Below are 12,649 nucleotides of genomic sequence, written 5' to 3' on the forward strand. Positions count from 1 at the left end.
CTATGGTGCCCTTGTTAACTGGGTGGAGAGATCCAAATGTGGCATCCATCTAGGAGGCTAGCCTCCCCACACTTCCCTGAACCTCATTGTGGTGAGGCACTGTCTAATGGACGGGAAAATTGGTTCACTGCATTGGACACCTGCAGAGGAGATTGTTTGCCTGCAGTAGATGGATGTGCTTGGCCAACCAGGCTGGGGTTAATCAATAACAACCATAGGAGGATCCTAGGGCTTTACTGTTAGTTATAAATATAATGTATTATTAATCCTTTACAATGTTGTAATGGGTATAAATACTCCATGAATAAATCCATGCACAACAGCACTCAGTATGTTGCTATGCTAAATACTTCACTAGTCGAAGGAGAAAAATATAGTTGGCAATATGTTATTTGAGTCAAAGTAAAATAGAAATGGTATTAAATGAAATGTGTATCTTAATAGCTAGTCTTAAAGGCTGTATTTGTCATTTTATCCTTCTTTACTCATGCCTTGGTTTTCACTGATTATAAGTACCATACTCCTAAGATGAACCCCTCGCCACTAATATGAACTCTTCTCCCCACAGCCACATGTTGATGGCCCCATGTTCTACCCGACCATCACCACCATCAGTATTGGAAGCCACTCCATCCTGGACCTCTACACACCCCTCCCATTGGATCAGGAGGATGTTATATTGCCAGACCAAGTAGAGACCAGAGCTCAAGACCAAGAAGATAAAGACAGCAAACCAATTTCAGATTGCCAAGTTAGTTCCAGCTTATTTTCTGATCGCCATATTGGCTCCCTGTTACTAGAACCCCGGAGTCTACTCATTCTGCAAGATGATCTCTACACTTCTTACTTGCATGGGATTGCTGAGGCATCAGAAGATATGGTCTCAGAAAAAATATTCAATCAGAGGTCACGAGAACTTGGAGATGTACTGACCAGAGGAACAAGGATATCACTAACCATCAGACACGTCCCGAAAGTATTGAAGGTTCGGCTCCTGCTGGGTAAGGGTAGGTAGCAGTAGCGTACTGTATTTTCATAGTGGTATTTGTTGGATATGTGCAGTAGTGTGATTTAGGGTAGATGTTGGTATTTGTAGGATATACAAGAGTGTAATTTAGGTTACCTGTTGATAAATTATAGTTGTAGTAGGATTTACTAATGTCATTCTAATACAGCACAGTACATGTAATTTATTTGTTGAGGAGGAAAAAGTTGTAGAAGTTACATCTCTCGAAAACTTGCATGATTTTCATGTGATTGCACTAATGTTCACAAATTTGAAAGCAGTTATTCTGAATTAATTCATTATATAAATGCATATTGACTGTGGAGTACATTATTGGCTTATGGATGCTGTTACCCAGAATATTCTTAACTCATCAGCTGTGCCATTAGGATTCAAAAGGACCTTGGTGGTGTGCAATAGACATTGACTTTCTAAGTTTCTAGTATTCCAGTTCTCTTCTTACAGATTGATAGATTTGATGAAGTATATATTCCTTAATTTTTAGGTCACAGTGAGCTATAGTTTAGGCATCACCCATGGCACCAAGTAAAAAAAAAAATCAACATTGTCATTTTATTGGAAACTTGTTTTAGGGTTATGAGATGAAAGAGGGTATGTAATTGTATGATGAAGTAAATTAGATGTCTCCATTTGACTTGCAAATGAACAGCTGACCATAATCTGTGCCAAAATAAAGCATGGAAAATATGATATATGGCTCATTTTCCATTATGTATATGCTGTATTTTCCATTATATATATATATATATATATATATATATATATATATATATATATATATATATATATATATATATATATATATATGGGAAGAGACTAAAGGATATGTGTCAGGAGAGGAGGTTGTACATTTGTAACTCATATTTCAAACACAGAGATGCACATAAATATACATGGTATAGAGGGAACGGGGATCGTGTTGAAAGAAGCCTGATTGATTACGTGCTTGTAGAGAGGTCGATGATGGGAATGGATGCTGATACGAGGGCTGTGAGAGGACAATGTGGAGGTCTGTCAGATCACATGATTGTGGTATGCAAGATCAAGCTGAGACGAGTGAGGTGGATCAGGAGAGAGAGGAGCAGTCAGGGAGAAAGACTGAAAGTTGAGAAGCTGAGGATCAAAGAAATAGCAGATGAATACAGGACCAAAGTAGAGGATGAGTTAGAATAACTTAATTGGAATGAAATGGATTTGGACACTGTGGAATGCATATAGAGATTGCTTAGTTAGGAATGCTAAAGCGGTGTGTGGTGTGGCAAGAGTAACAACAAAGAAGAAAGGTACGGCATGGTGGGATGAGGAGGTAAGGAGAGCGGTGGAGGAAAGGAGGAAGAAGTGGCTAAAGTGGTTACAGGATAGGGGTTCAGTTGAAACAAGAACTGAATATGTTGAGAGCAAAAAGCATGTAAAGAGACTAGTGAAGAGGAAAAAGAAGGAGGTAAATGAGGATCTAGGAAGAAAAATGAATGCGAACTACTCTGAAAATAGAAAGTTATTCTGGAAAGAGGTGTGGAAATGTAAAAGTGAAAGCAGAAAGAAACGGGATGGTGTGAAGGATGCAGGTGGTAGATTATTAACTCATGGAGATGAAGTAAGAACCAGATGGAAAGAGTATTTTGAAAGCCTGATGAATGGGAATAGAGAGAGCAGAGCGGCTGTAAACATGATTGGTTTTGGGGGTGTGCAGAGAAGGAATGTAGTGCCAGGAGATGTAACACTCGCACAGGTGAAGAGTGCTGTGAAGCAGCTGAAAAATGGAAAAGCAGCTGGGGTTGATGAGGTGTATGCAGAGATGCTTAAGTGCAGTGGAAAGAATGGAATGAAGTGCTTGTTGGAGATATGTAAGAAGGTATGGATGAGTGAAACTGTGCCTGCAGAGTGGAAAAAGGCTGTGATTGTACCCCTGTACAAAAATAAAGGTGAGCGAAGTGAGTGCAAGAATTATCGTGGCATAAGCTTACTGAGTGTGGTAGGGAAGGTACATGGAAGAATTATTATAGAGAAAGTAAGAGAGATATCAGAAGTCCTAGTGAGTGATGAACAGGGTGGCTTTAGGAGTGGCAGAGGATGTGTGGACCAAATATTTGCAGTGAGAGAGATAGTAGAGAAGGCTTGCAAGAAGAACCATAAGGTGTTTATGGCATTCATGGATCTGGAAAAAGCATATGACAAAGTGGACAGAGAAGGATTGGGGAAAGTTTTGTGCATGTATGGTGTAGAGGGTAAGCTGCTAGGTGCCGTCAGGAGTTTTTATGATGGTAGTGAAGCATTTGTAAGGGTTAATGGGCATCTAAGTGAATGGTTCACGATCAGTGTGGGCGTGCGACAAGGTTGTGTGATGTCCCCATGGTTGTTCAATATATATATGGATGGGGTGATGAGAGAAGTAAAAACACGAGTAATGGAGAGAGGGATGGCATTGGTAATGTATGGTGATGGATGGAATATCTCAAATTTGTCGTATGCTGATGATGCAGTACTGCTTGCAAGTACCGGACAAGAACTTGGTAGGCTAGTGCAGAGTTTTGCTGATGTCTGTAAGCGTCGTTCCTTGAGAGTAAATGTAGAAAAGAGTAAAGTGATGGTTATTGAGAGAGAAGGTGACTCCCAGTGCAATGTAACAGTGAATGGAGAGAGACTGGAATTGGTGAGAGAGTTCAGATACCTGGGTACAGTGATAGAAAAGAGAGGAAAATGTGCAAAAGAAGTTGAAAGTAGAGTGACACAAGGAAGAAAAGTAGCTGGTGCAATGAAGGCCTTGATAAGAAACAGAGGCTTGAGTGTTGCAGCTGCACAAGGCTTACATGAAGGAGTGTTAGTGCCAACTTTAACATACGGATGTGAGACTATGGTGTGGCATGAAAATGAAAAGTCAAGAGTAAGAGCAGAGGAGATGGGACTGCTGAGGAATGTATGTGAAGTACAGAGGCTGGATAGGATACGAAATAATATGATTCGTGAAAGATGCGGAGTGAGGAAGTCGGTGGACACCAGAATTGAAGAGAGTGTACTGAGATGGTATGGTCATGTGGAGAGAATGGATAACAATAGAGTGGTGAAAAAGGTATATCTGAGTGAATTCAAAGGAGGGAGGAGGCGAGGTAGACTAAGGAGAAGGTGGAGAGATATGGTGGATGAATGTGTGAGGAAGAGAGGTTTGGAAGTCGGTGAGGCTAGGGAACTGACAGGAGATCGAGCTGGCTGGATGAATTTTGTGAGGAGAAGTGCATGATCAGGGATTTTTGGCACCCCTTTTTAACGTGGCAGCATCTGGACTGACTCTGTCAGATACGATTATGTGAAGCTACAGAATGTCGTGAATGTTTTTGGTGTATCTGATAGAGCCAGGATTCCGGGGGCTTGAATGATGAGTGAATGGAAGCGTGGCCTATTGGATTGGGCAATTTGGGGCTGTCTGGACATTGCTACTCCTCACCCTGCCCTGGGGTGGGAAAGGAGGTCCGGATGATGATGATGATATATATATATATACTGTATATATATATATATATATATATATATATTGCCAGACGCCTCAATCTCGTTTGGGGTGGCCACAAACAAATCGCCTCCACTTCACCCTGTCTCCCGCCACTTCATTGCCCTGCTCCCAACTTACACCCCCCTCTCTCATATACCTCTCCACCCCATCCCTCCATCTCATCCTTGCCCTCCCCCCCCCTCTTCCCCCCTCCACCTCACTCACATACACTCTCTTCGTCAGTCTCTCACCCTCCATCCTCTCCACATGACCAAACCACCTCAGTGTGTTCCTCATAACGCTTCCTATCACATCCACATCCACACCACAATGCTCCTTTATATCCTCATTCGTCAGCCTGTCTCTCCATGTGACTCCACAGGCTCCTCTTAAGCCTTACATCCTGGGGGTGAGTTGTCCGTGTGGTTCGCGGGCTCCCCCGATGGTGGCCTCCAGTGTGCTATGCTACCACGTGTATTCGAAATTGACCAAATTAATCACCAGGGGAAGAAAAGAGTGATGTAATGGGGTGTATAAAAGCCCGCGTTGCTTAGAGGCATTTGGCTCAGTGGTAACGTGCGCGCATATTAAGCGCGAGGGCCCAGGATCGAATCCCGGCCAGACAGTGATTAATCTGTTAAGTTTCAGTTTGGTCTCGTACAGCCAGACGCCTCAATCCTGCAAGGGGTGGCCACAAACAATTCGCCTCCTTGTCACCCTGTCCCCTGCCATTTCACTGCCCTGCTCCCAGCTCACACCCTCCTCTCTCAAATACCTCTCCACTCCATCCCTCCATCTCATCCTTGGCTCCCTCCCTCTCTCCTCTCCACCTCATTCACATACACTCTCCTCATCAGTCTCTCACTCCATCCTCTCCACATGGCCAAACTACCTCAGTGTGTTTCTCCTGACGTTTCCTATCACGTCCACAATGCTCCTTCACATCCTCATTTGCCAGTCTCTCTCCATGTGACTCCACAGGCTCCTCTCAAATAACTCATTTCCACTGCTCTCACTCTTGACTTCTGTCCCTCCATCAAGGTCCAAGCTTCACTTCCATATGTTAGAGTTGGTATCACAATACTGTCATGTAGTAACTTTTTCACTTCCGTGCTCACTTCCCTGTTTCTTATCACTGCTTTCAAGGAACCAGCAACCATTCTTCCTTGTTGTACCCTTTCAAGCACCTCACGTTCCAAACTTCCATCCTTACTCATCACACTACCCAAGTACTTAAATACACTCACATTTTCCATTTCTTCATCATCCAACCTCACTGTACATTCACTGACTTCACTTCTCAAAACCATAACTTTACTCTTCTCTTCATTCACCTTTAGATTCCACTTCTTACACACTCTTCCAAACTCATCCACCAAGCCTTGCAGCTCCCCTTCGTGTTCACTTAACAGCACAGTATCATCTGCAAACAACAGTACAGGGAGTTTCCAAACACTGCCCTCGCTCAGTAGGGCCACTCCAACAGCCACTTGTATCTCTTTTATAACCCCATCCATATACAGATTTCATGAACAACCATGGAGACATGACACATCTCTGTTTCAATCCAACCTTCAAGCAGAAAAATTCACTCGGTTCACTATCCACACGGACTGCAGCCTTAGCACCCTCATACATACTCTTCACAGCATTCAACAACTTCCCATCTACTCCATATATTCTTAATACTTTCCACAATCCTTGTCTATCCACCCTGTCATATGCTTTCTCCAAATCCATGAAGGCTGCATACAACTTCTTTCCCTTCTCTAGAAACTTTTCCACTAAAGATCTAAGAATGAATATCTGATCTACACAACCTCTTCCCTTCCTAAAGCCTCCCTGTTCTCCAACTAATTCTCCTGTTATTTCCCTAACTCTGTCAATAAGCATCCTACCATATACTTTTCCTATTACACAAAAAAGGCAAATGACCCTATGATTACCACACTCTTCTTTTTCCCCCTTTTCCTTTGTACAAGGGAATAATTATACCTGACTTCCACTCCTCCGGGACTCTACCTTCCTCCCAGGCCAATCTGCACGTCTTCCACATAGATCTTCCACATCCGTTCTACTATTATCTCCCCCATGCTTCGTTATTTCACCACACATTCCATCAATTCCTGGGGCTTTCTCCATTTTGACTTTCTTCATTGCTTCCACAACTTCCATCCTGCTGATTTCTTCCTCTCTTCTTACACCCCTCCGTCTCCCAGCCATTCCCCAGCCGCTTATACTCGCATTACTTTCATTCTCTGTGTTCAACAGTTCCTTAAAGTGTTCTTTCCATCTGCTCACTTTTTTCTTCCGTTTGCACTAGTAATCTACCATTTTTATCTTTCTTTCCCCAACTAACTTCTTTGCCACCTTGTCTAACTCTGCCTCTTTCCAGAATATTTACTCACATTCCCTCCACTTTACACTCAAATTCCTTCCAAATTCCTCATCCATTCTCTTCTTGCTCTCTCATACTAATCTTTTCACCTCTCTCTTCCTCTCTACATATAACTCTCTCTTCCGTCTTTCAACTTCTTCCACTCCGCTGTTTCTCATCCACTCGCTATATGCTTTCTTCTTTTCTGCCACAGCTTGTCTGACCATGCTGTTCCTTGCACCCTCTTTCGTCTTCTCTTCACCCCACACACCACCTCACATCCTGCACTGATTTCTTCTGTGAATATCTTGCACACACCTTCCACATCCCCCTTTCTGCTCCAATCCATATTTACCCAATCGCTCCTCGACTTCTCTCTTATATTCTGCATTTTTCTCATCCTATTGGAACCTTTCCACCCTCCTTGCATATACTACTTCCTCCTTTCCTTCCCTTCTTCTATTTCTCCATTTCACTTGGACCTTGATTCTCACCACCAGCAAGTGGTGGTCAGAAAGTCCACTCCCCCAACCTCTATATGCTCTTGCATCCATTACACACCTTCGCATCCTTTCATCCACACACACACAATCAATCATTGTCTTCTCTTTCATTCAGTTCACCACCCATCCTTCTCATCACTCGCCACGTACGCCTATGGATCATTTTGTGCCCGAAGAGGGTATTGGCCATCACCAACCTCCTCCGGGCACAAATGTCCACTAAAGTACTGCCATTCTCATCCATCTCTGCAGGCACACCCCATTCAACAACTACTCCATCCACCTTCACATTCCCTACTTTACCATTCATATCGCCAGTCAAAAACACTCTCTCATTCCCTTCACACTTTTCCATGCGCGCTTCCACATTTGTCCAGAACTCTTCTCTCACTCTGCTTGCACGATCTTACATTGGCTCATACACGCACACAGTCACCCACATTTGTAGTCCAACTTTCAATCTTCCCCATACAATCCTTGGGCCAGCTCATCCATACTGTCTGTTATTCTCCTTCCATCTGTTACTCACAACAATACAAACTCCTTCTTTTGCCCTCTCATTCGCACCTACTCCCGCACATATACCCCATCCATACTACCATTCTCTCACCTCACCAGTTTCAGTTAATCCATATACATCCACTTTTGCACCCACAAGCATCTGGACAATCTCTCTCTCTTTCACCTCATCATTTGCACATCTTACATTTCATATTGCAATCCTTATCACGACCTTTCTTCGGTCCTTAGTCGTCATCTTTTGGTCAGTCCTGGTCCGAGGCTTCTTGTTCGTAAACTTAGTTTGTTGTTTTCCGGGGAGGGGCATTAACCCTCCGCCAACCCACTTGTTGCCACGGAGGGAGCACGTGTTGGTTGGTTATAAGGTTACCACCCAGCTTTGTAAATGCTTTCCTTGCGGTAGTGCAAAATGCACACGGTAAGTTCAATTTGCGAAACATCATTAATTATTTTATTAATCAAACATGAAAAAATTGACTGAAGAAATAAATCTTGAACATTTATTGGTGAACTGTTGAATTGGAAAGAAATATTGTACAGTAGGATTATCATGGCTCCCTTGCTCACAGTTGTGTATACGGCCAGGGCCGTGACTCCTATCACTACACCCCTCACTCGCCACTCAGCTGTTTTGCAGATAATACAGTAAATGCGCACGAACTGCAAGCACAGTAATTTTATCCAGCAAACCAAACCTTCATTTTTATCAGCTATATTTTATCATCTCTGCCAGTGCAAATGTGTTGTAAGATGAATTTATACTCTGCCCGGGTATATTAACGGACACCCGCACTGCCAGTGCTCTGGGATAATATCTCATTCACTACTTTATAATTATGTCTTATGTCTCCCCCCCCCAGGTTAATGAGAATATGCATTTCACATTAAACTGACTAAGGAATATATGTAAATGAGTATATGATGATTATTAAACATACTTTCCTTCAGGCTACATATTCTGACTCTCCTATATCGCCCAGGTGATGGGAATACTTATTTCACACTCAACTAAAGTAGTACATTCTACAGTAAGCTGGAGCCCGTACACAGGAAGTGGGTAGTATATGAAAATCTTACAGTCTTGTGCCTTGACACAAGCAATAGGCAGTAATAATATGGCATTTATTGGGATAAAAGGTAAAATGGCATGAAAACAGTGATATACAGGTAAAACAGGTCCTTATACATGACCACTCATCCAACCCGGGTGCCTTCGTTGTCTGCAAGGTCTTGGGTACCTCTGGCGCTAGGTGTGAGGGGCGGCGTTCCTCGGCAGATCGGTGGTCAGTCCGTGCCTTTGGTACGGGAGTGGACTGTTAGCTGGCAGAAGGGAATGCCCAGGGGGTGGTTGGTTTTCCTGGGCTTATAGGCTGCAGGTGGCGTCGGTTGCGGATAGTCACCCTGCCTCTACCTTTTGGCCTGACTGCCTACTGTCTGCGCTGATGAGCTTCTACCACCACTCTGTTCTGTCACAACGGCTGGTTGTAGCATCTTATACTCATTGGCGTATCTAGGACATTTTGACTGGGGTGGCCAAGATTGGACACATAGCTAGTACGGGGTAGCCATGGCATAGCGAACCTAATTGATCTATCTATTCTATTGCCAGACGCCTCAATCCCGTTTGGGGTGGCCACAAACAAATCGCCTCCAAGTCGCCCTGTCCCCCGCCATTTCACTACCCTGCTCCCAACTCACACCCCCCTCTCTCATATACCTCTCCACCCCATCCCTCCATCTCATCCTCGGTCTCCCCCTCCCTCTTCCACCCTCCACCTCACTCACATACACTCTCTTCGTCAGTCTTTCACCCTCCATCCTCTCCACATGGCCAAACCACCTCAGTGTGTTCCTCACAACGCTTCCTATCACATCCACATCAACACCACAACGCTCCTTTATATCCTCATTCGTCAGCCTGTCTCTCCACGTGACTCCACAAGCTCCTCTTAAATAACTCATTTCCACTGCTCTCACTCTTGACTTGTGTCCTTCCAACAACGTCCAAGCTTCACTTCCGTACGTTAGAGTTGGTATCACAATACTGTCATGTAGTAACTTTTTTACTTCCATGCTCACTTCCCTGTTTCTTATCACTGCTTTCAAGGAACCAGCAACCTTTCTTCCCTGCTGTACCCTTTCAAGCACTTCACCCTCCAAACCTCCATCCTTACTCATCACACTACCCAAATACTTAAACGTACTCACATTTTCCAATTCCTCACCTAATTGATCAAAATATGTAAATACAGATGTTCAGTGCATCGTAATTGCTTCAACGTATGCATAGATGAATCATAAATGAATGTCAAAACTCATGAAGAAATCCACTGTAATGTTTGTATTCAAGGCCAGGTTGTTATATTTACATTTTAGATTACAACATTAAGCTAAGTGTGCCATGCTGATCACAACTAAAAATTAAATTACGAAAACTGTAAAGAAACAATACCGGTATTATAACATAAACCAAACAAACATTAACTCCAAACAGTGTGTAAAATAATGTTATGTAAACTTTTAAACTCTCATGAACAACAGAGGATTATAATAAAGAGCAACAGAGTACAATAGAACCTCTAGAGGTGATCACTGCACTGCACTAACACCACACAGGTTAGTTCTGCTACAAAGCACTTTCACATAGATCATATTGCAAAACAAGATCTGATCTGCGCTCATTCATCTTAAATTACAGTATATTAATTCTCCTGTTTTGGTGATGGCTAGCAAAAAGTTTGATAAACTTGTCCATGTCAAGTGACAGATCTTCTAGCCCCAGTGCTAAGGACACCCAGGTTGCTCAGTCTGTTGTCTGTCATAGTTGTGCGAAAATGGTCTGAATGAGTTTACGAGCTGAGAAGCTGCGCTCACATGCTGCACTGCTTACTGGCAGAGCTATGGCTATCTTACACAGACAAATAAGCTCGTGAGAAACATCCTTATGTGGCTCAAGGAACACTGCAAGTTCAATAAAACTTGACAACTTCTGCATTCCACTTTGGTGTTTGCTTTGCAAAAGCTTCCTATTTGGTGTAGTTCATGACTGAGATCTTCAGAATTACATTTATAAATTTCTCCTAAGCAAAAATAAGTCCTCTTGAAGGAAACTTGTGCTTTTTGGGTCAAGAGCTCGTATTCCTCTCATGTCACAGTTGTCTTTAGAAATGCATGTCTAACTCGCCAACTGTGCTGTCCACAATGGGGTAGAAGATTGTCCTCCTAAAGGTATCCTTGTCACCATCGCTACATTTGTGTTGACCTATTGTAAATGTCATAGCAGACCCACCAAGTCTGTAGGCGACTTTTTGAGACCTTTTTTTCTCCGCATTTTCAATAGCTGTAGTGCACTGTGTGGCAGTGTTTACAGTATCTTTCCACACATCGTCAACAAATGATTCACATCTGAACTGAAGTTTTAAGTGCATTAACTAAATCCACCGCCATAGCTAGGTCAAGTGAGGGAGATTGGAGGGTGTCAGATTGCTGACATCCCCGTGAGGCCTTCGGAAAGTTGCAAGAAGATTAAAAAAGCTTAGGTCAAACTGATTTAGTAAACTTCGGGCGTCTACAGATCTTTCTCCACTGTTCTCGGTATCAATGCCATGCAGAACACAAACAGCGGGTAATCTGTCCATTAGATTCATGCAGGCACAGTATCTACCTGTCCATTTCGAATCACTGAGCTTCTGCAGCTCCCTTGGCTGACCTCCGTACATTTCCTTTTGCACGTTCAGCAACTTCCGGTGAACATAGGACCCAGACATATACTGTATAAATAAAGCTTCTGCAGTAATGAAAAGAAGCAGTCAGCCTCCAGGACTGCCTTCACAGTATCAGTAAGTACAATGTTAAGGCAATGTGCATTACAGTGTACATAAACAGCATGTTTTGCCTCAGTCTATATTATGGCTGCCACACCAGAGTGTTTCCCACTCATTACAGATGCTCCATCATAACCTTGTACAACAAGACTGAATTCGTACTCAAGGCCATACCTTTCCAAAGTGTATGATTTTGTCTTTAAGTCCTTCTGCATCTAAACATGTAGCTCGCTGAGAGTCAAGAAAGCTTTCGTTCACCGCCCCTTTATAGTCTTACCCAAGTACCAGTGATAGCTGCTCTTCCCTTTTCAGGTCTTTGGTTTCATCAGCAATGACTGAGAACACTTCACTTTCCTTCACTCCCTCAATTATATCATCACGGACCATATTGGCCAAGCATTCTAGGATTTCATTCTGTATTATACTGCATGTGAACTTGGCATTCTTCCTTCCCTTAATTTTTTTTCTGTACCACTGGGTCATGTTTTCCAATCATTTCCAACATTGCTAAAAAGTTTCCTTTGTTATCTGCCGCTTCTGTCTCACGATGACCTTTGTGCAATGTTCTGTGTTGCCGTCAACAGAAGTACTTCAGCCACTGTTTTAATGTATTTTCGATTCTCTTGGACTTTCGTGTTGTATGCCTCATTGATGGCATCAAGTATGGAGGAGTCTGTAAGTACTGGCTTCTTGTTCTCATCCCATGTATACATAGCACTGATATGACCCTCTGACTTTTCATGTACAGTAATCCCTCAATTATCCAACGTAATAGAGCTAAAGGCATGTCTGGGTAGTGATGATGGCCGGATAATGAACAATATCCCCCTACTATACCCAGACCCAACCTATACCTAATCTATTTGTACAGCACCTCTGCTTACTTTGACAATGTTTTCCGGCCATTCAGGCATA

The 12,649-nt window shown here is 43.0% G+C and overlaps 1 protein-coding gene across 4 annotated transcripts in view; it reads left to right on the top strand.

The window, feature by feature from the left end:
- Positions 1-1,697, top strand: part of LOC145405069 (putative RNA/DNA demethylase ALKBH6) — a 65,543-nt gene extending 63,846 nt beyond the window's left edge. For all 4 annotated transcript variants that reach the window (XM_080276571.1, XM_080276575.1, XM_080276574.1 and 1 more), the window contains one exon: positions 569-1,697. In XM_080276571.1, coding sequence (XP_080132697.1) covers positions 569-1,015 — 447 coding nt within the window. In that variant the 3' untranslated portion in view covers positions 1,016-1,697. The remainder of the gene's footprint in view (positions 1-568) is intronic.
- Positions 1,698-12,649: the final 10,952 nt, after the last annotated feature.

Source organism: Coenobita brevimanus, chromosome 65 (genome assembly GCF_032717465.1).
Source record: "Coenobita brevimanus isolate Jiangsu-jjx chromosome 65, ASM3271746v2, whole genome shotgun sequence".
Classification (NCBI taxonomy): Eukaryota; Metazoa; Arthropoda; class Malacostraca; order Decapoda; family Coenobitidae; genus Coenobita; species Coenobita brevimanus.